We start from the raw sequence: 25,110 nt of genomic DNA, 5'->3' as shown, positions 1-25,110 counted from the left end.
TTCCCATTTTCTTGTCCAAAACTTAAGAAGTTAATATGTTCAAATTATATACATTTATTAGTTAAACATGGATTAAACATACAGAGCCCAGTTTTGAAAGCTTAGAAAAATATAAATGGTCCAGTAAATACATACACAATGGTAGGCAAAAGCAACTACAGAGTTGTTATCTTCTCATGCCAGAAAACTAGTTTTAGTGTATGTTAGTGTATTCCATGGAACTCCATTGAGTTACTGACTCAAACATAGTTCTTCAGTTCTTCTAAAACATTGAGACAAATACACAGAAAAAAACCATAAAACAATCTGGCATTGTTCCACAGTAGAATAAATGGTGCTTCTGTTGACACTTGCTGGCCTCTGAAAAATACCTACTGAAAACCCAGGTTTTGCTGTGATGACTGCTGTAGCAGCTACCATTATCTGGGGGGTGGGGTGGAAAAAAGGTCTTCTGTTTTGAAGACATTTCCCTAGTGATAAAGGTGACATGGGGAGAGGAAGAAACATCTCTCCCACCAACATGGGTTAGTTCCATCTGGTAGAGTTATACCTCATTACTGCCAGATGGTGTCCTCATGCACTTCCAATGAACACAGCTGGAAAAACTAGAGGCATCAAAGATTAAATGCCTGTATTAGCAGTTAAACAACTAAAAACAAAAATGTGCTTCAAATCACTTTGCAGCTGGTGAAGTACTTTTTAATACAACTACCTCATTCTTAAATTACTAAGATTGCACAGACTGAACTTTTAGGAAAAGTTACTAAGAACAATAAAGTCACTTCCATATTCACAATGGAACAAAAAGTTCTCAATACATTCTATTACATAATTAAAACCCTCTAAGCTTAAAGCAGCACGACACTAACAACACAGCCAATGAAAAATCCTAATCCATATGTAATTCCATCCGCCTTCTCAAAAGAATACAGAGAAATGCAAATGTCCTGATTACATTTTAACATTATCTTCAAATCAGTTTTCTGCAAAAGACCAAACTGAGTTTATCCCATTCAGATTTTTATAATCTGTCTTCATATGATTCTTATATTCCAGGTACATTTAGAGCATTAAAGATAAGTATAAAACTTGTAAGAGCAGGTTCCAGTACCACATTGTACATGAGACATGCTCTGGGTAACTGTTCATTCAGCTGCAGCTTATCTTGAATACAAAATGAAGAGTTCTAAATCAAGAGTGTTACAGAGCCATGTTTGCTGATATCAACAGCCAAAATTTTGGCTTTCTGGCAAATGCTTCACAGAAAGCATCTGTTTACAGGCTACTTAGCCAAGGTTACAAGAGAGTGTAATATTGCAACCCCTAAAAGCCCTGCCATTGTTTCCTTCAGCTGCTGCATGTTTGTGAAGCTCCGAAGGCCTTGAAAGGAGCCAGAGCAGAGCCAACAGGTCAGGGCTAGATAAAATTAAGAAAGAATCTGAGGTCAGACCATGAAAGAACTTTTTTTTTTTTTCCACCCCTCCAGAACAGTGAGTCCACCTCCAGCAGCCTTTCATTCAGTCCTGATAAGAAGAGACAGCACTCCACAATCTGGATTTCAGACTTTTTAAGTCCTCTTTGGGGAGGGGAAAAGATAAGGAAGCCCAAAGAAAATGGACGTTTTACTATCATTTACTGTTGACTCATTAAGTCTGGATACTGAGCATACTTTCGTACCTGTTTTGAACATCCCTGCTCTCAGCACTTTAAAAGGAAAGTATTGATAGAAATAAAAGTATTGGGGGCTTTGTTCTTGTTTCTATAAGAATTAGGATTGCACAGAATTTCTAGAGAAAAAAAACCAAAAAAGTTCAGTGGCTTGATGTTCTCAGTCAAGTTCAGTGACTAGAAACAACTTCTTAAGCTACATCCAATGCGGCGATTCTAACAGCTGGGGAAGGGGGATAAGAAAAATATTTCAGTTTTATTCTAGCTTACATACAAAATTTAGAAAATACTTTTTTCCTTTCAATTAAAGGTATCAAAACCACACTACACTCAAAAGGCTGAAAAAATGGTTGTTCTAAGGACAAAACTTCTGTGGCCAAATGTCCATTTTTAATTTAATCTTTTGTGCTGCTGGATTTTTTGTGTAACCTACAGGTCCATTGTTGGGTAGTGGTCCGGCTGGATAGCTCATTGGTCTGGTTTGCCAGGGTGACTGCGCTGCCCCCAAGCCCGTCCCTTCAACACAATAAACTCCAGATAATTATTCAAAGAAGAGGCCAGCAGCATGGGCTGCTCTGACATCGGGTCACGGCCTTTGACATCGAATCTGGGGCTAGCCAAAGTCTGCTCCAAGCAACTGAGGTCCAGGGGAATTATTAAGGGGGAAGGGTGGGAAAGGAAGAGCACTGAGAAATACTATCCTTAAAAATGTACTTTTGAAGCAAAGTAATGTAAATACAGCAGAAACTTATTAGGAAAATAAGCAAATACATTTCAAATACATTAGACAAAAGGGACAGAGAGAAGCGCATCAAGCCAAACAGTAACGTAAAGCCGGGAAGTAGAAGGATGATACAGATTCAGGTCTGTTCCTCTCAGAAGCAGGTAGTTCCTCTCAGATTTTTTAGTACTGGATTTTATTTCTCTTTTCTAAAAAATGCCCTTTTACCTTGCTCAAGTACATATGATTAAGCAAATAAACACAGTTTAGCAATCCTGTTCTCTTACGATTTTTTAAATCTTGTCAAGGTTCTCTGGGTATGTAATTTCTAAGCATTATTACTAGCTTCAGATAATTATATTTAATTACTTCTATTTTTAAAGGAGTTGGAATTTCAATTTCTTGCATATTTTAAATAACAACTTTTTAATATCAGATTAAAATAGTCTGAGAGGTTACAAATTGCCAATATTTTACATTTCATGGTTTCTTTTTCAATTTAAAGGTAACTTTAAACAGTTAGATGGAACAAAGACTGTCTGTAATACTCATGTTTTCCTTTGCAAACCAAATAACTGAAGTAGAAACTAAGCAGTTTGTTCTTTGTACAACATTGTAAAAGTTTATTTGGGTAGAAAATAGAACATATGACATATGTGAATTGATCCAGCTAAATGGTCTGGCTTTCCACGGCTTTGGATGGCTCGCGCTTATTTGTCTAAATCTGAAAAGGGTCTGTATCCCTTTTGTAGCTTTGCGCTATCCCCTTAGAGGGCCCCAGGACAAACAACACCTCACACCCCCTTGCTGTAAAAACATCACCTCTCCTACTGCCCACCATCAGCAATAGCAGCTTTATACAAAAAAAGCGTGGGGGGTAGGGCTAGCGGGCAGGATGAATTCCCAGCATACAGCATTTTAGCCTTTTGGAGGCTACGGAAACAAGAACCATCTAAATGTCTCTAATCTTTTTAAAAATGAAGCAAATCTCAACGATTTTAAATTTGCCCGATTTCCTTACGGGCATAGAGCATTCCCACTACGCCTGCAACGTTTTCAATCAGTCCCTGTGTTTCTCTTGCACTTCAGAGAACCGGTAAATTGCACAAGCAAAAAGCTCTCTTCCAATATTATTCTAACAACACACTCTATAACTAGCAGACACCCTTATGTTAACTAGCCTGGCTCACCGTTTTCAAAGTGAGCCCTCGAAAGCTAACTTGAAAGCAATACCAGAGGCCTGGACAAACACCTAATTTTGATCTTTTGTGCTCGTCTTTTCTTCTGAGAGACCTTTTCTTTTGTTGCTGCCCAGTGGAAAGCACATAGCTCATTGGTCCTGCTTTGAAAGATGAGAGCGCTGCCCCTCAGTCCACCCCTCAGAGCACAATCACTTTAATGGAATTATGTAGAGAGGCCATCTCTGGAAGAAGAAGGGAGGGCGAGGGGGGGAGGGAAAGAGTGTCCGAAGGAGCCAGCAGAGCCTTAATTACCCCCAGTTACTAACACAGATACGTCCACTGAGAATTCACGCAGTGGTCCAAACAGGATGTGTCACCCCATACAACAGGTTCCCTTACATACAGCAACTGACCCACACATGAGTGACAGAAAACAGTTAGTGAATCAAACATTACAGTAGAGGATCAGGAAAAAAAAAAAAGAAAGAAAAAAACCCCACCCAAATGCTGCTACAAGCACCCCTCAAAACAGGAGTGTGCTATAAAAAGTTCTTTTCCGTAAGATGGAAGATACTGAAAAGATGATCTCAGTGAAGACCAACATTTCTGGGTTGCAGATAGGAAGGAAGTTTAAACAATTTGCCTGATCTTCATGCTAAGAGGAATGCTTCCAGAAAACGCATCTAAACACAATGCAATAAGCACTCTACCAAGTTTGGTTTAACATCTGTTTAGGTACCAATCTCTATCATACATATGCACTGACTGCCTGACATCCAGCATCACCTTACAACCAACACATTTTTACACAATGACAAAGGCAATCTGTTCACAGCACCCAAACTTTCCCCTGAAGCTATGAAATAAATTTTCTTTCAGAACCAACATTTTCTGCTGGTCTGTCATGGACTCCCCATGCCATTTTGACCCTTTTGTGCAGCAAAATGAAAACACTATCTATCATTACTTGCACCACAGTGACTTTCTAGGAGGTGCACAGTTTCATTGCAAAAACATCTGTGGTCTGGTGACTCTTCTCAGATCTCAAGCTTTAGGAGTTGTGCTGTTGCAAGCATGACTGCAAGATGCAAAAGCTTTGTGTCAGGCAACTAATTAGTCTGTCTCTCTCCTCCTCCTTGAGAGGGCAACAAGAAACTGCACTAAAACACATTCAAATTGCTAAATGTAAAACAAGTCAGTCATGACAGAAAAACAAACAAAATACATGCAAGTAGAAACCACCACTATCTTTTTCTTAAGGCATGCATGGCCTATATCCAGCTGCATCTATAATTAGGGCCCAAACTTCAGTGGGACATTCTGTTATTGCAGGTGTCAAGGGCCATGTGTGCTCCGCTCACACAGCGCTCCGTTTTATTTGTCAGACACCACCAGGTTGCGGTGGTGCACCTCCTTGACGGATACCTCATCTACACTCTGTGTCCATGGGCTTGCTGGCATGCACAGTTGTGTGAGCACTGAACTATTATTATACAGACACTTTGCAGATGTAAATAAAGCAACTGCTTAATGAAGCTCAAAATTTGGCACCCATTTGTTGAATACAGGGTGGAGGGGCAAGTTAACCTAGAAGGCTGACAAGATTTATAGTGAATTCACTAAACCGACACATTTGTCATAGACCGCCCGTTAGTCTGATACACATTTACTGCTTCTGATATGACAACTCTTATACTTCATTTGCTGAAGTTAAATTCAGATGCATTAAAAAAAAGCTTAAAATGAAGGCTGGCATCAAGCTTCCTTTGTACACTACTTTTAATGCAAAGTATTCATTGAAAACTCAGCATATAATGCTAAACAGTTTCCAATCACACAGGTTAATAAAACAGAAAGCAGGGAAGTCAGCTAATAGCACTTGTAAAGAGTTCAGCTCAAATGCCTTAGGTCAGCAGGTCATTTCACCTGAAGTGTGGTGGCATGAGGACACAGGTCTCCATTTCCTCAGCCATGAAATGCATTGCAGTATCTCTCCCCATACATGAACATGTCTGTTACTTTTCCTTCACTATCCTCTTAGATGCCTTATTCTCTACAGCCTCTCTGACTGGTTGCGTATCTTTGACATTTAGCAAGGGTATTCATTTTAATTACATTTAGATTATGCTGAACTACCTCCCTAGTGGTTTGGCGCAGCAGTGTTATTTTTAGCCTTTACATTTTCATACAGCACATCCTGGACTTCTAAAACATGCCCTGAAGAAAATTTCCATTTGTAACGATAATAAAAGTATCCAGGACCCTACAACGTCCTTGGCTCTAATATGCACTGCTGTTATATTCAATGGCACACTGGCATGAGCTATTCATAATGAGTTTTGTGGTAGGAATTTGCACAGAAAAGTTTATTAAAAGAACACAGTAAGTGACAGCTTGTCACCAGGCAATGAAGCCAGATATACTACATACTTATATTCCTTCTTGAATGCTTTCAATGAGTTTAAGTTTGGTACAAATACCCATTTAGAAGGCCAGGAGAATTTGCTTCTCTCTAAAAATGCTACTACTCATCTCCACACAGATTCCACCTAAAACCATATTTCAATGGCATCTTGTGTTCACATCTTTCCAGGCCAGGACTCTGCTCTTCTAAGATAATTCACCAGAAGGATTACTCAGTCTGTGGCAGCAGCTGTGCAAGTTAATGTTGTTGCTGCTTTTTGTTAAATACATGTTAATGGTTTATTTGAAGACTATTTAATTAAGGCCAAATTTCTAGAACAGTATTCTTGAAAGCACCACAGACAGATCTTGCAGGTGGTACAAAAGGGGTCAACATGTGCAATCTGAATTTGGACCTAACATTGTCAGGAGCTCAGCTCCTTTACTCAGAATTCTCTGAACTGTATTCCGAGTACTAATATCCTTCTACAAAAATGTTGTTTAATATCCATATAAAGAAGCATCTAAACAAGAAGAGTAACCTGAAAGATTTCAGGCTTCCTGAAACTTCTGAAAATCTTTGGCTCTTCTGGCTGACAACACAGCACCTACTATTTCTTTTACACTTTGTGGTATTTTGTAAAGACAAAAGTATATCCTCGCCCCCCCCCCCCCCCCCCGAAATGGATTACAACAGGTTTTTTACAGTAAATACTTTTATAGTAAATTTACTACAGGTAAATACTACTGTACTTTAAAGGATGCTCAGAATAGCACAGAATAGCAATAACAACATGGAAAAGTAAATTACAACTTTGTAGAATCTGGAATAGAATTTCAAAGATTATGTGCTTTTTTCCAAGAATGGTTTTTATGTGTCTAAAGTGTTTTCCATAATTATATACATGGCAATTTAGTCTGGCTTAAATTTTTCCTTCAAATTGGTTTTCTTTAACTTTTTTTTTTTTAATAAACAAAATCACTTCTCATGGGAAGCAATGCTGTTGTCATCAAAATGTTTGACCACAGACCAGTTGTAATTTAAATCTTTCGCCATACCTGCTGTATTTTTTAATTAGTTTTGTGAAGAACAAGCATTGAATTCATGTCAAACATTGTATTAACAAACTGAAAAGTACAGATTAAAAGACTAGGAGACTACTTATAATCAAGGTTATTTTTGTTATCTTTCCTAATGCATTCAAGATTTAAATCCAAGCTATATTACTATCTTGATTGAAAAAGGGAGAACAAAATTATCTTGATGTAATTCCTCTGCATATGAAGTTTATACAATACTTAGAAAATGGAAAGCAGTCTGACTGATTGATTACTTAAGTAAAATAAACACACAGCTACTTAACTCTTAGCTAGCTATCTTCCTTTGTACAATTAAAAGGGTTTCCCATCATTCATTCAGTTTTACAAATGCTGAGTTGAGCCTGCAGTTTGATGAGCACTTTAAACCAGCACTAGCCAACACTGCTGCTGAAAGAAGCCAGCCTGCTTCCCCTCACCCTTCAGCCACTCACTCCTGCCACAACCTTCGTTTGCAGAGTTATTTTTCATTCAGGCCAATTTCCCACCCTGTCCCTGTGCAACCACACAAGTGTTAATGCAAGCACAGAGAGGAGCAGCACAAATTAGCACAGACAGGTACACAAGGAATGTGGGGTGTTTTCTTCCAAAAGTGCCAGCTTTTGCTACTTTATTGAGCTCCAAGTTGCACTTTGATGAACTCTGAGAACTAAGCAACATCCCGAAGCAACAGAGCAAGCCACTGGCAGAACCACCTCGCTATTCCCAGCTGTGGCCAGCTGGTTAGGACACAACACAGCCACCGTGAGTCTATTTCATCTTATGCAGCCTGGTGAAATCGTGAATCTCAAACCTATCCACACAAGAACTCCAATGATAGAATAGCCATGTAATGAATTTATTAATAAAAGAAGTTTCCCTCAAGGGGGAGCTGTTATCTAATAGACTGAATGCAAAGCTGGAAATCTGGCAATTTACAGCTCAGTTCTGTCACTGATTTCGGCGATATCACACTCAGTTTAAACCACCAGTACTCGAGAAACTCCATGAAAATGGCCCTTCTCTTCCTTGTGTTTCAGGTACCCAGTTTTTAAGATGGGACAGTGAACACTCATCCACCTGTGAAACTCATTGGAATGGTTACAAAATGCTGAAATAACATAGAAAGGTGGAAATACAAATAACTGCCTAAAGTGTTTTTTTGTCACACCACTCCAGGCAGCGTGGTTCAGCTGCCTTGCACGGAGGCACAAGGGACAGCACAGGTTCTGGGGACCCCCAGGGCAGAATCCTCCCGGCTTCAACAAGGTGGAAGATGACCTTTCAGAGGCTGATCTTCCAACAGGGAGGCTCAAGCAAAAGAGGCACTGCTGAGCCAGCCAGAGTACCCTAGACTTGTGCCTGCATTCTGAATCATGCTAAGCAATTCACTTTTCTGTCCTACAACTTGACTGTGCTTTGGTGGTTTTCTTCAGGTATTTTATTGGGTGGATTGGGAGCATGATCTGGCTGTCATTTCTGAAGGACAGGGATGGTTATCACTGCATATATGACACAGCTCTGCCAATCACAGCCCATGCATACCTGTCTACTCTGCTTGGATAACATACAAAGATTTAATACATCCAAGCCACCCCTGAGCAAAGTTTTCCAGCACAAAAAGCTGGTAGGGAGTGCTACAGCTATGGGTTTTCCAAGGCAAGTGGTTGTCATCAAGGCAACAAGGACTGATGAGAAGCTAAGAGAAATTAGATAAAGGCAGGTAAGAAGCAGTAAGAAGGCAGCCAAAGGACATGAATAAACAGGCTAAGTTGGGCCCACATTAACGATTATCATGGAAAGAAAAATTAATACAAAGGACTAATACAGTAAGAGGTATGCTTCTGATGGAGAAGTGCTGGACTACACTAAGACAAAGAGGATCAGGAAGCCAGAAGATACCCTATTTTTCTCCAAACAGTTTCTATATACACATGCAAATTTAGACACACAGATACAGAGCGGAGGTAACAGGCTATGAGCAAATCACTCCCTGCGTCTTAAATACACAAAGGAGAAAGTGGGGAATTGATGGGTAAATGGACACAATGCACAGTAGTGCAACACCTACCCATCTGCCTCTCTGCCCCCATATAAACCATCCTACCGTATTGCTTCTTAACATCTCCAGTTCAACTGCCTTAAAAAAAGCCCTGGGATCTGATATACAGACCACATTTTCAAGATATATTTGCATGCAATATTTTAAGTCTCCTCCTTTGTCTGAATATACAAATATGTCAGTTGTACAAAGAGCCACAGCACGCACAACTGGATGCACACAAGAGGCAGAAAACTCAAGTCTTTAACTGATCTACCAAACAGGATCAAGAATGTATTTCCCTGTCCCAGCTTCTGCAAACACGTGCAGAGACAAGTATTTTTGTTTTGTAATGATAACCAGCTTGAGTTAGGATACAATATTCAGCTATGATAATGGTAAAAACACCGTGAAAGGGAGTATAAATGCTGAAATACACTTTTTATGCAAAAGTTATTTCTACTAAACTTTTTTCCAAGGCACAAAAAATTCACAGGAGAAGCTTCACAGCAAGAGCTGCTTCTTCCAACACAAGATTGTTTTTTTCCCCACTTCCCACATACCCTCCCTTCATCTGCCACAAAAGCGTGACTCCAGGCAAACTGAAAAAAAACCAACATTGACTTTTCCACAATTGCATCTTTTCCCAAAATAGAAAAATGCTTCTGTTAGCAATAGTGCCTTCGTGGCAAATATATAACCAAGGTGTTACTCAAGGCAGGAAAGCTACCAGAAAACATATTAGCTTAGCTTTAGAAATGCATTTACTTATCATGAACACAGAATTTGCAAAGAGCCCATACTGTTACCTTTCCCATACAACTATCACAAGTGGTAAGGTGACCCAAAAGAAGTTAATGAAAAAAAACTCAGGAGAAATTAAGTTAACATTTGATCACAACATCTGGATTGTTGTTTAACAAAGGAAGAATACAATTAAAAAAAAAAAAGGAGGGGGGGGGGGGGGGGGGTTAAGAAATGTAACTAGCCCTGTACAGCAAATGTTTTCTTCTGTCCACTCTGAAGTCTCTTTCATGTGCTAATGGTGGCATTTTTTTAAACTCTTCGCCTTTGACTTACTCAGACCTTTAAGGACCTCACACATCTAATGGTTCCTCACATTCACCAAGAACAATCAAGAGAGGTCTGGGGGTTGACATGCAGTATGATTAATGGACAATGTTGATTTAATTTCCTATAACAGGAGTTTTCTCTAAGCTTTCTCCAAGGAGCAGTTTCTTTGCAATCCAGGACTTAAGTATTTTACTAATGAAGTCCAATAAATAGCAAATTAAATAATGCTGTCTCCCAGAGACAAATCCTCTCATTTCAGGAAAAAAGGAAGGAAAAAAAAAAACCAAAAACCTACCATATTTAAAGTTCTGTTTAAATCTTAAAAAGGTTGCATAGCAGAAATGTACATAGTTGTTGGGGGCTTTTTGGTTTGGTTTGGTTTATTTTATTGTTTTGTTTAAGAAATTTGAGCAATTATCTGGTCATTCCTGCCATTGTTAACTGCTTGCTCTTTTTTTCTCTTTAAACAGGGGTACTAAATTTCCACTTCCAAGAAATTAGTCTTTATTGGTCACTTTTACATTACAGCTATTAAAATGTATACCATTACATATTCATTGTAATACTTAGAAACATTTCAAAAAGCAACTTTGAGGGTTTTTATTTAAAATAATTTACAACTTTCTTGATGTAAGGAGTGATCAATATGTCCTTTTCATGAAGCAAATTTTAACCTTCAGCTCCAGCAAACGAACAATGAAACACTATTTGCATACATCCTAACTGTTACTCCATCAACATGACACAATTTCCCAACTGAATTCCCACACAGGTTTAGATTGAAATGGTGGAATTTCTACCCTGAGAACGCAGAGCAGCAAGAGCATTTCCTGCAAGATTCTAATTGCTTTCCCACCATTGAAAATTTTACCTTTAAATACTTCGAAGACAACACATTTTGCTTTACTATAGGCTGGCAAGTTATCTTGCAAGAGTGCAAAAGATTTCCCCCTCCTATTTCCAAGGCTTTGCAGTACCCTTGATTCCAGTTCTTTGAGTTGTGACACAATTAGTCTGATGTCCTGAGAGAAACAACAGCATCCGACTCAGTTATGGGGACAGCTGATAAAGAGACAGAAAGTCTCTCAAAAATGGGCAACAACCCTCCATGCTACTGGAGTGGGCCCATGGAACATAATCTCTCCTGTTGCCTTAGTAAAGTCTGCATCTTCACATTTTTACCTTTAAAATTGCTACAAGGCATTGTCCCAGGAAATAATGAAAGTTTCCTCATCCTGACAGCTCCCACTAACTCTTTAGAGAGTCAGGCTTAACTGGTCTTAGCACTCCATTTTGTTTTTTCAAGTACAGTACATTCAATCTTTATTCTGCACTTGGGTATCTCTTCCCTCACCATGTCCTTCCCCTTTAAAGAGCCACTAGCTTGGGAAGTTAAAATGAATTACTGCAAAAGTCAAGGCATGTTTAAATTAGGATGTCAGGACTATTCTCCCAGATAAATGGGTTCAAACTGGAACAGTTCAGAGAGCATGTTCAAGAAGGTTACATAAAAATATATTAGGCAATCCTTCCAACACACAATCTACCTGTTTCTGAAAGATCTTAACTGTCAAAGAGAGCAAGAATGCATCTTTCTGACCCAAGACTAAGTGCTTAGTATGTAGACAAATTAGTAATTGTCCATGAGTTGTAGGGCCATTTCATAACTCTGCAGTTAATTCAAAGAAAGCCTAGAGATTCCTCTTAGTGTCTGTCATATGTAACATTTTAATCACCACCAAAACCAGTTACACTGCTAATGCAGATGTTACAGATTTCACTATTCCAGTGCCTACTGAAGTTGATTACTGGCTAAATCAGTAACCTATTGAAAGGCTTGATGGTATAATTTAAAACTGACAAATACATTAAACATTAATAAAAGCTTTCCATTACAAATGAACTGTATGAAAATAACATTTACTTTCAAAAACCAAAAACATAGGCAGAAGTAAATGTGACATGATTTAAAAAAAAAAAGATAAATCCAATTTCTTCAATAGAGGCAAACTTAAATGCTGTCAGAAAGAATATATGACAAACTAATCTTTTTTTTTTAAAGAACAAAAATAAAAGTGAAAGTATATAATTATGATACAAATCTGCAATATTGCACAGTGCAAGAGAAATAATGGCAGAACTACACAGGAAGGAAGGTACTACATTTTTAAAGATGTGGCACTTGAACTGCATAATAAGTATGCAGCATTAGCAGCTGATAGTTAACTGGCCTCTCCTCAGCAAATCTGCTCAGAACAAGCTGATATTTATCTAGGATTCCCACTCAGTCCTGTGTAAGAGTGCATAAATAAAGCCAAGGCGAAGACACAGTTGTTGTAATGGATGCCATGCCAATAAGCTCCAACAAAGGGCCACATAGTTAAACACAAGCTTCAGTTTTGCTCAGTAAGAATTCAATTTACAACCTGAGAGAATCAATTTTTCATCTCAACAGAGCAGCATCTGCTTTGATATTTTGCAGATAAAAAAAGTTACAGGGTAATAAAGCCCCCTCCCTTCTCTCTTTTAATCTATGAGGGTTTCTCCCCCTCCCTTTTTAAATCCTGAAAGAAAAACACAAGGAAAAATATCATATGCAGATATGCCATGTCTGCATTTGGAAGACAGGCTCATTTAGAGTGGTGACAGGTCTGCTTTTCATGATTATGAAGTAAGGAATGTGTGTGTCTTGTTTATTGACGTGTAGTAGAAGCACACTATCATACCAGGACTAGGCAAGAGCTCGCGTTTGTTAAGTACAAATATACATGAACTGCCACGTTTGCAAAAGAGAAAGAGGTCACAGTTAGCTGAGGAAGAGGTTGCTTTTAAACATGCCCAGTCTACTTCTAGGGCTTTTGATTTTATTCCTGTGCAATGTGACCAATTCCTCCTCCCCTCTCTCAGCAAATTCCTTATGTTTTAGCTGATAAGTAGTAGCAAGCCTGTTACACACAATCAGGAGAATTGACAGATAAGAGGTTTAGTTTAAGGATGTAATCAGCATGAGTAAACACTAGACTGACCCAGCTGTAAACAGTGGAAATAAATGATAATATTTGTCCTGGTCACCTACTGAGCTATTAGACACTTTTCACTATGTAACAATGTAAATATAATGGCTACAGTATATACAGCATACAGTGCTATCATCTGGTTTCCCAAGCAAGAAAACTGAGCTTTTAGTTGATCTTTATTAAGAACTAAAGCGATTTCTGACCTTTTTTTTTTTAAACAGAGCTGTAGTTTGTCTAAGTCAACATTTCATTAACTGTGAATGTCTGATCTGATATAAAATACCTCAAGCAGAAATAAAGTATATCTGTAATACTACATTATATTTTACTGAATGCCATTTGAAAACAGTTAACTATGAAATAAAAAAAAAAATTTGAGTGTTGTAGGAGATGACCTGTGTTTCTTTCACATCATTTCATGAAACCTTAGAAACGCCTGGCTCCTTGAATTTGTATGGGAGTCCCAAACTAAATTTCCATAGTAATTTATAACCAAAAAACAGTATCAATTCCCACATACACAATTTTGGATATCCCAGAATTTTCAGATACAAGTATGTGAGACTACATTTTGACACCAACAAAACCTGGGATAAAACTGAAATTATAGCCCTAGCTATCAGAAATAGCTACATTAACACATGTAATGGTCTTACAGTATTCCTTCTCAATATTACAGCATGTGCAGTTCTTAATGAGAAAGATGTCATCAAAGCTGTCAAAGATGTCATTAAGTTTTTAAAATTCACATTTTTCTAGCACATCCACTTGCAATATGGTGCAAACAAAACCACTGTGTCATATCTGACCATCATATCGACTGCTTTACAAAACTTAATAAGCACTTTTACAGAATTATTACAAGAGACACTCGGGTGACACGCATTAGACAGTTGGAGAAATTCTTTGCATTGACTCTTCTTACACACCTTTATTCAATTTCTATAGACTGTAGAATCACCTTGTCATCTTCGCTGCCCTGGACTAAAGCTTAGCTATAATTATGGTTCTAACGTGATAGAAATAGATCCAGGGGAAATTAAACAACTGAAGGCCAAGTCTCCAGGGGAATGCTAAGTGTAGTAAGTAGTTGGCTAATTCTTCAGCACAAGCCCCCTTTTCAGAGGAGGGTGCCTTGCAGGGTCACAAAATGTGTCTTTGCATCATTTAGACTTTGACAGATTCTTCACTTGGAAACTTTGTTCAACCTGAGGTGGGCAGGGAAATGTACTTTCCCTTATTTCTCCTCTCTGCAACTGGAAAGAGGTAGGACATAAAAGACCTTTTGGGCAGGAAAGTTTTTCTGACTAAGAGCAAACTTTCTGGAGTAAATCGCACAAATGAGTCTGACAGAATCTAATTATTTTTGCAAAAGACGGGGGCAGGGCAAAATGCCACTGGGTAATGTAAAACTGGAGTACCAAGAGAAACAGGAAGGAGTCATGACGCCCCTCATGTTAAACAGCTTAGATGACCCCAGTCAGCATATAAGAAGCTTTCCCAGAGAGAGAGCTTGCAGTCTCTTCAAGCCTCAGAGGAATCACTAATCAATTTTTTTATTTTACTTTTTTTTTTTTTTTAAGCCGATACACTCCCTTTCATGGCCATCAAATGACTTGGCAGTTTCTGCCCAGTCCCCTGCAGCCTGCAAGCACCCCAAGCCCTGGGGAGCCAGCAGCTCCCAGCGCAAGACACTGCACTCTGCAGGCTGTCCTGGGGAGGGGCCTTTGCCAGGGAACGAAAGGTCGAGGTATGTGGGCTCCCATGCTCAAGGCATTTTCACCAAAGCTAACAGACCAGTTTTTCCATCCCCTAAGGTGTCTGCCTGAAAACGGTTATTTAGTGCGATATCATCTTGTATGCAACAGAAACAACAGAGCACCTAAGGTGCGCGCATCTCTGCCACAACCTGCTTGCCTCAGGGTTTAGTGTTCCTTTAGTGAGATCCTACCTCAGCCTTGTCACCAAAGTGCAACTTTCTGAAATACTGTAACTACCATCAGTCAATGCGGTACAGCTCCCAGACAGCAACTACAGAAGAATGAATCAGCAGAGTGAATTCTTGCTTTCCTCCCTCCCTCCAAGGGTAGAAGGCATTAATGGCACAAGAACATGTTGCATTCCTCCATCACCAGTGGCATTCATTTAATTAATTACTAGCATGATAAGAACTGAAAAATAAAAAAAAAGTTCACAGAGGGAGACTTCCAGGCAGCTTGAAGAATATTGTTCTTGAAGCATCAGAATTGATCATGCTTTCTTGAGTTTGTTAACCAAGAACTAGAATTTTATTTTATTCTCCCTAGATGTAGGTTCCAGGATGAGATTCCTATCAGCATTACAATGTAGTTATGAAGAGTTTCTGGCTCCAATAAACCAGGTAAGCTTAAAATGGGTTCTTCTGAGTCACTGACATTCTTGTATAGGCTCTACCTTCCTACTGGTCATATAGCTGCACACACAGTGAGTTGTGACAGGCCAACAGTCCACCTAGCACAGAAGTGAGTACCAGCAACATTGAGGCAGAGATGCATATGCATGTACTTAAAATACTCTTTGAAAAAAACAATTTGAAGACATTTAAAGGGGGAGATGAGCTTCTTTGGACACTCCCTTTGTTTTAACTTTCAAGCTTTGCCAATCCCTCCCTTGTTGCACAGCGAGAAGGTTCCCAAACAAACTCTTCCACCAACAAAACTCACTTCAACTTCTGAACACACATATTCTGAAACATTACAGAAACAGAACCTGTACCAGCAGACTCATCAAGTCTCACAATGAAAGACTTTCTGTTAGAGAAAACTTTCTAGAGCAGGAAGAAGCAAAGGATGAATTAAAAATAGAGACAAAAATGCATGGTATGCCCCCAAGGGTCTGCTCCTGTGGCAAATTCAAGTAATAATAGAATTTTACACTGGACTAGGAAATGGCCTGCTATTGAAAAATAAATGCCAAGACCTTTAACACAAACAAATGTCTATATGAAACTGTGGATATTTATTTTGAGAATGGCAGCCCTGACACTGATCAGATCATTTAATTCTATTTACATGGTGACTATCATGCTAAATAATCCAGTTTAAAAATACACAGAAGTAACTGAGTAGACCTCCACTGGAGTAAGAGAGGTTAGTTCTCAAAAAACAAGGTAGGAACCAACAAGAGATTAAAACATACAGCATAATATTCATATTGCTATATTTCATGTTCAATCACTGTAACCTATTTTACACTAGCATTACTGATTCTGCTTTACCTATCACATTTGTCCCTCCATCAAGAGTCCTGTAGATATTTGTAAATCATTTACAGTAGTTATATCAATGCTATCGACCATCCATGCAATCAACAGTGCTTATAATATCAACGGTAATGTTCTCTTTGATTAGAGAATATTATGAATTCTGATTTTGTGATGCACTTCAATTGTCACAGAGTAAGTGAACCATCTTCTTTAAATAGAGAGATTTTGCACAATTGGCGGTTGTCCCAACATCTGCAGGAAGTTCCATGGAAAGACGAATTGACATGCTCCAAATGTCACTAGAAGTCTGTCTGCAGTTTATTAACTATGCAAGAGAACAGGGAATAGTAGAGCAGCCTTACGTCATGACAAACTAAGACATGAAAAGGGAGTGTTTGGAAGCCACATAACTTCAGTGGCAACAGATAATGCATGAGAAACTACTCCATCTTTGCCACTGGGAAGCACCTAGTACTATCAGCGTATTCTTCCAAGTTCGGAATAACATTTTCTCTTGACCATGTTATCCAACATATATGAAACCAAAAATCTTAAAACACACCTTTCCCCTTCAGGTTTCACACTCACAGTATTCTACTAATTCCTGTAGCTCATAATGAAGACATTTATTTTAAAGAGGCTGTCAATAAATCAGTAGTTTAGTGTCCTCAGGAGAGGCAAATGGATGACAGAACATCAGTCTTCAAAGCCTCTGTTCAGTTCACGAAGATTCAGTTTACCATAGTCACAAAACCTAGAGCAGTGGCTTGCCTCGTTTCATCTCTAAATTCAATCAGGTAGGATCACTTACTAATAAGTAACATTTTAAATGTGAAATGCATAAATAAAATAACCTTGTCCAAATGATTTAGATTATTCACAAGAAATAAAAAGGAAAGCAAATCAGTCCCTTCTTAAGCCGTGGACGTTGCTACAGTCTTTGTGGGTTTATATATTGCACATAATTTTACCTGCTATATTCTCCACATGTGCAGCTGCCACAGGCAGAAAAAGGTTGGTTGTGTACTGTTTTCTAAGAAATAATTTAGCATGCACAAGTATTTCAAACAGGCAGCTTCTCAGTGGGCAAATACAGTAGTCAGACAGGCACTGTCACTATGAGAAGTCTGTGTGAACTTTCCAAGCTTCAACATATGTAATCATCTTAGCAGTGGAAAATCATGACCTAATCAAATTTACTGTGCCAAGTGAGTCTTTTGTAGCTGTAGCAATTAATGCCTTTTTCTGGAAATGCTACAAAGCAAACAAAAATAAGAAACCAGCAAAGAAACTTACACAGGAAAACTTCCCATGTTTATTATACACTTCAAATAACTCAATACATCCCATTAAAAATAAAAAAAGATGACTTCTACTGAAGTTATTTGAAAAAATTCTCTTCAGTGGATATAACCTATGCAGCATAAATTACACATATGCGAAAAATATAAATTACGGCAATCAGATTATATAGGATGTGTCATGTTTTTGTCACGATATTTAGATACTTAGAATTATGATAAAGAATAAACACTCAACACATCACGTGCACCATGACTGAATAGTTAACTCAAGCACATGAACTCTTCCATGCCCACACTTCTTGTAATTCAGTTAACAATGTGACCATGTGGAAGTTGTAATTTCCCAAACTCACTTAGGTTTTGTTTTTTCCTCTATCCACATGGTTACTAGAAAGGAAAACACAGATAATATACATTCTAACATAATTTTGTAAAATAATATTTTAATCTGAGGAGGATTACTGTACTGAAAAAATCCATATGATGTGGATCACACAGTTAATAATTTTGCATGTGTCTGAAATTACTGCTTTGTAACTGCATAATGAGAAGACAAAAAAAAAAAAAAAGGGGGCATTTATGTCCTAGGACACACAGACACCACATCCTTTCAACTCACTGCTCTTTTGTCTCACAGCTCTGTTAAACAGTCAGCTGCTGCCAGATGCTCTGGCTAGAAATGGTCACAGATGGTCAGTTGTCCACTTAACAGACCAGAATGCTCTCCTCAAATCTACCCTAAAATAGTATTTCAACTGTATGCAGCAGATGAGAATATCTGAGCATGGTCAAGAGGCCATTTGACCTAGTTCAGACTGCAGGTCAATGTTGATAATTTAGTCATGATTAATTCTCCACACTACCCCTAAATAAACACACTTCAAACACTAAGTGTCAAGTCCTATATTACTTTTGCTGATTACATTATAGATCACATCTTTTTATGAAAGAAATTCTCAGTTACATATGTAAACAGAAGCACCTTCTACCTAGGGATGATACCAATGCATCTGAACTAATACACATTGCAAGAGCTGCAGGAGGAAACAGAGTCAGGTAATCAATGGAAAGACTCCAATGGGACTCAGCAAGCTCTGTGCCCTAATCTTTGTGCTCAGTCCTGCAAATATTTACCAGTACTCCTTAAAAATATTAACAGGCTAATAACATGCACAAGGGCTACTTTCTATTACAGTGAGCAAGCAGTGCTTGTTGTGCAATACAGCTGTGACAAAGGCTACAAATAACAGATAAATAGGGTAAAAATACCAGAGAAAAATCTTTGGTATTTTGTATTAAACTTTCACTGTTACTAGATCAGGCATAAGTACACAAAAGCTGAAAAGCCTGCATATTAAAATGAATATTAAAAAGACATTTCATTTACTAGCAGTATTTACTAACTGTAAGTTCTCTATCTTGTGATAAGTAGCTGGGTGTCCTTCTTCCAACTTACACAAGATTTACAAGATCTGGTTATCTAAGTGCTGTGCAACATATATTTTGGGAGAGGATTATTCCATCAGCAGTATAACTCAAGCCTGCAAAACTTACTGCTGGGAAAATAGATGGCCAAACCTAACATTGTTGCCTTACAGGTCTAATGATTTAAGCTCTCTAAGATGTCCTTTGACTTTGCTGTCTTCCAGAACGGTTAAGAAATATTTTATATACTCACCTAAACCACTGACAGTATACTCAAGATCACTGGCATCCAACAGAATTGGTCCATTCTCCTGTTGGCCTTCTTCCTTATAATACAGCTTGTACCCTTGAATAGTTGCAGTGTCCTCAGAGTCCTGCTGCCACTGTACTGTAATGGTTGTACAGTTCATCGGCTCCAAACGCAATTCAGGAGACTTTGGTGCTGGTTTTAGAGAAATATATATAATATTCTTATGTTCTAGAAACAACTAGTTTTCACGCAAAAATCTGGGTGCCCATCAGTCCAAAGTTCACTCAAGACTGATTCTAGCTCATCTGTGTACTCACATAATTATTTCTTTATTATGTCATCTGACTCCCTATAAGCTAATCTAACAACTTAATTTAGGATAAATCAGAATAGAAACATTTTTTAATTCTGGATCTTAATATAGAATAAAATTTATAAGGTAGTTATTTTCAAAGAAAAATGAAAATACTCCAAAGATATTTATAAAATTACCTCCTGTTTTAAAGTGAGCCAGAGCAGATGCGATTAACAATAACATCACACTTTGAGAGCTAATAATTCGTTGTAGTACTCAAAACTCAATGAAATCCAAAGGGGATGGATGTGGACTACAGCTAAAAATTAAATTACAAATTCAAATCTACATCATTTTCAAGCTATTCATGCAAAGCTGAATGCTCTTCTCCATGACATTACTAAATAATAATGTAATCCAAAGCATAATTATAACAACTTAAATTAGACTTCAAATATCAAGTCAATTTTCATATTCAAAACATGTGCATTTTGTTTGTAATACAAACATGCATACTTCAACTCAGATTCTTTAAGTACCTGTACACACTGCTCATGTGTAATGTTCCAATTTCTACAGAGGTATTTTACACTGAACAACAATGGGGTTTGGGGTTGTTGGATTTTTTTTTTTTAATTCAAATTATATAGAACAGAAGAAAACTGTGTTATCACTGGAAACGAGTCTACAAGCTAAATCATTTGAGCAGCTCACAAACATGAATTCAAGTTTCCTGCCACCGTGTCAAATATGTGAACATCAACATGTGGAAACAATCAAAGATTGACACCAAAATAATTTATCAGCTTTTCCTTCTTCTGTCATGTATAAGGCCTTTCATAAGACAGATTAGTTCCTCTTCAACTTTTGATCCTGAAACTATATATTAGCTGCATTTAGTTTATTAAAGGAATCAGAATTTTTTTAACATTATGCACAGAATCATGGTTAGAACACTATTTTCTAGACCACCAGAACAAGAATATGTAATGAGAAAACCTATTTCACAACCTTGCGCTACCTGTCAGAAAAAACTGTAGCCTTCAGATGAAGCCTGCAGTTGACCCCATCTCTAGGCTGCTGGTAATGTTAAGAATTACCTTTCACACTTGTAGCTTTGGGAGTCCGGTGGGAAGTCCACAAAGATGCCTCTCCCCAGCCAATCCTTGTTGCAGCAGTGATACGAACCAAGTACACACTGTCAGACCTCAGGCCTTCGAGGAGATACTCATCTGAAGTCCCTGGAAGCTCCAGGACTTGGACTTTGGTCTCTGTGCTGAGGCGGAAAGACAGACGGTACAGGACCACCTGACCTCTCCTGTATTTTGCAGGAATTGGCAGCCAAGAGATGAGAATATCTGTAGGACTCCTGCTTGTCAAACTAATTTCAGGAGCTCTCAAGGGAACTAAAATGGAAAAAAAACCAAAACTTTTGAGCTCAGGGAAAAGAGAGATGGAAAATTCTTATCTGACACCTTAGCCTATGATGATGTGCCAGTAACGTTAACAGTAAATAATCCACAAAGTTTTGTAGATTCTTGTTTATTTTAAGGCTAACTTGACACTGCTTGTACTTCTTACCTTCTGCACGCAGTATAGCCTTAGCAAGCTCCTTTCTGTAAGGACCTCAACATTTCTTCTCTTACTGCTGTCAGCAGTAATCAAAGGCAATCAGCACCTTACTGTTCTGACAAACTGACTGTCAAGGTTAGATGCAACAGCTTAAACTGAGAGTCTAGCCAACAACCTGTAACACTGAAGACACAGTGCATGTTTTCTTCTGCCAACCATGTAATGAGGGTAGTAACTCCTGGCGAAGAGAGAGGCAGACAACTGGAACTGGCAATGTTCCACACTGCCACAGCTTAACCCTGTCAGAATTTATTAATCAATTCTAATGAACTATACTAAACAGTTTGTTGTTGCAATGATGTTCAGATTCATTAAATCTCTGCACAGAAATAAGTCAGCAGGGTTTTTTATGAAATTCTGATTCTAATAACAAGCACATAAACAAAAAGAAACCAAACAAAAAATGTTATTCCAAATGGTCTCCAAAATTTGCAAAAGATGCAGTGGGTGTGGAGTTTGAGTCACGTTTCAGATGCTCAAGAGACTAAATCATAGGCTATCATCAAATTCTCAACACTGAGGGAGTTCTTAAAAACCTAGAATAGTTATTTACATCATTTAATGAAATGTCTTTCAACATAGAAAAAGACACCCTGTAATATATATACAATGTTGCCCTGTCAGAATGTTATTTTATTATGTTCCTTTCATTAGCTGGCTCAGTCTTACATTGTGTGCATCCAGAAATCTCATTGATGTCAATGGAAATCTGGGATCCTCAAGAGCTGTTAGCACTGGATTGCACATTTCTATTCAGTGCAAATAAAAATGTTCACCTAAATCAGTGGTATTTGTCTTACCATCTTCAAGGGTGTGCTGAGTCACATGATCTGACATCTGACTGGCTCCCAGAGGCATATAAGCTACGATATAGAAGGTGTAGTTACTGGCTGGTTCCAAGTCATCAATAATGTAATGGGTTGTATCATTTCCAATGACCACTTGGTACTCTTCATTATTTAAACCTGGCATAAAACAAGGGTTAGACAAATAAAAATTCCTGACAATCCCTAAAAGTCACAGTATCTTGGCTTTAAGACCTTACAAAGTTATTTCATGTTCTTCCCCAGCCTACCTCTATTTTTTCAACCCTACTAAGTAAAAGCTCTTTTATGCACAGGAGTAACTGTGTCTTGCTGTGGTGTAGATTATGGTGTTTCAGGATTTTCCTGAATAAGGGATGCTGAATGCAATTCTAAACCCTATTTAGAATTAGTCACAACAAACTGTGCTCAATGTACAGTAACACAACAGACAAGCTCTAATAGCCCTATCATTCATACCAAACTTCTAAATCTATTTGTTTAGAGTCAGGGAGGTTTTTTTCAAAACCTATTTACAGAGCCTTTCTATAGCAGACTGCGAGGAATGCAAGGGCTCCAATCCATCAAAAACTGAACAACCCCCCCACACCCCCACACCCCACCGCAAAAAGAAACAAACAGAAAGAATTTATTCAGCAGAAGGATCTCATTTTAGCCCTGTGAATTCTATTACATTTGATCAACACCTTTTTTTCTTTAATTTGGAGACAGGCCAATAAGAACAGACCAGAATGAGCTTCAAAAATGTTTGGCTCTTTAGTGAGTTGTTAAAGGGGAAAAAAACAAAAAAAATTCTCAGCAATTCACATTAAAATATGCATAGAAACGCATGCAGCAGTCCTTGTCTTTGTTGGGCTTTATTCCTATAGAGGAAGGCTATAAAGTGGAATAGGTGTGGTGAAAGCTGCTGTGTTAATGAACAATTCACACCAAGTGCATGTCAACTTAATCAAAACTCTCCAAGAGCCAGCTTCTCCTCTTCAAAACTGAATTTATAAACAAAACGAAAGGCAAATTCCACCATTAAGTTTTCCCACATTTATGAATTAACTTGATAGCATTTTAATTAGACAAGATTACGAGCATCTCACAACAGACTAGTTAATGGCTTGTTAATTAGGAATTGCAAGGCACGATTTCTGACCTGCTAAACAAGATCCTTGAGCTCAAATTAAAAGGACTTGTTCTCTCAATGAATGGATTGCTAGGCCTCATGCAGAGGCCCTAATGAAACAGCCATAATAGAGAACAAGGCTTGCCTTCCACCACAATCAGTGTTCCCTTTGTGCCTTTTCTAAATCACTAACAAGGAATTAACACACTCCAACATGCACGCTCATCAGACCCTTATTCCTCTTGCTACTATGACCCCAATTTGAATGTAAAATATTCTGCCTAAAGAAACAAAAAACAAAAACACAAAAAAACCACCTGTTAGTTTCTTCAACTAACTTGATTAAAACACTAACTTTTTTTTTCCTCCAAATAGGGAAGAGGACCTGAACGTGTTTGTACAGTGAAACATCAGAATACTCGAGTTGTGAAATTACACGAGTGATGGTATCTTTGCATTAAAACACCTACCACATTGTGAAGTCTACAGAAAAAACTCTACAAAACGGCATGATTAGTGTATTATCCTTAGACTTAACAAGCACTGGTTTTCTTCTGCAATAAAACATTCTTTACTTACACTGACAAATGTGGTTCCTAGCTAAAACAAAAGAGCAATATATGAACATAAATGTATGAAGTAAAAATTTACACATAAGAAGCTTTAAGCAAGTAAGATATACTCTAGTTAAGATACATCGGAGATCATTTTTAATGTTCATTAGGGTCTGAAACGGGGTGTGAGCATAGACTGAGGAAAGACAGGCTGAAAGGAATAATGAAAGCAATACATTCATACAAACCATTTACATTAATACATAATTATCCAGAATTCTTACAGAGTAAATAAGGTATTGACAATGTCAACAGTCTATGTTACCACCTCTATGGCCTGGTATGGTGTGAATGTCATCAAAAGATTTTCCTTAATATTTAATTTGCATTTCTTTAAATATAGTTGCTTCTAAATTTACATTAGAGAGATGGCTGATGTGATACTTTCTTACAAAGGCATTTTCTATGTTTTTAATAATGCCTCTGATATGTGGACAACATCCTCAGAAAGGTTTACAGACTATCACTTAGAAAGCAATTATTTTTACAGAAGTGCAGTCCACTAGTGTTTGAAGCTCAACATTTTTTCTACAAAACGAGACAAAAGTGTTTTTATGTCCTAATGCAGATCTTCTGGTACTACCCAATCACATTACCAAAGAAAAAATGCATGCAGATCACCTACATTTTGATTCCCACTGCTTTAACTACTCCTCTTAACACAGCCCTCCCCACTCTCCCTCTCTGGATTTCTTTACTAATGCAAAAGGACACAAACCAGCATTATATTAAAGTAAATATCACAAGATAGTCTAGAAAGATGAAAAACAGGTATTTGAGAAAGCAAGTTCAAATAAATCAGAGTTTTTGTTTGGTTGGTTGCTCTTGTTTGGAGTTTGTTTTGTTTTTTAAACCAAGACAAGCTACAACCTCATTTCACAAGATATAACCTTTGGATAAGCAAGTAAATAAAGCAGGGACTGCAAAACAATTTTGTAGAAAACACATTTCAGAAGATACCTCCTTTCACTAGCATGCAAGAGTATTTCCTGCACAAATACACACTTCCTTAAGGACAGTTTTCTAGTTGTGCTGGTTTTGGCTGGGATAGAGTTAATTTTTTTCATAGCAACTACTATGGGGCTATGTTTTGGATTTGTGCTGGAAACAGTGTTGATAATTCAGGGATGTTTTCCTTACTGCTGAGCAGTGCTTTCACAGAGTCAAGACCTTTTCTGCTTCTCACCCCACCCCACCAGCGAGGAGGCTGGGGGTGCACAAGAAGT

At 38.0% G+C, this 25,110-nt stretch overlaps 1 protein-coding gene across 1 annotated transcript in view; it reads right to left on the bottom strand.

Annotated features, from left to right (window-relative positions):
• PRTG (protogenin) overlaps positions 1-25,110 on the bottom strand; it is an 85,835-nt gene that overhangs the window by 18,295 nt on the left and 42,430 nt on the right. Inside the window, exons 9-11 of the mRNA XM_010572276.1 lie at positions 22,133-22,297; positions 20,801-21,106; positions 19,409-19,597 (exon numbers count right to left, since the gene is read on the bottom strand). Coding sequence (XP_010570578.1) covers positions 19,409-19,597; positions 20,801-21,106; positions 22,133-22,297 — 660 coding nt within the window. The remainder of the gene's footprint in view (positions 1-19,408; positions 19,598-20,800; positions 21,107-22,132; positions 22,298-25,110) is intronic.

Source organism: Haliaeetus leucocephalus, unplaced genomic scaffold (assembly GCF_000737465.1).
Source record: "Haliaeetus leucocephalus isolate CR32 unplaced genomic scaffold, Haliaeetus_leucocephalus-4.0 Scaffold339, whole genome shotgun sequence".
Taxonomy (NCBI): domain Eukaryota; kingdom Metazoa; phylum Chordata; class Aves; order Accipitriformes; family Accipitridae; genus Haliaeetus; species Haliaeetus leucocephalus.
The sequence above is the reverse complement of the archived record's forward strand: the minus strand, read 5'-3'. Positions and strand labels throughout refer to the sequence as shown.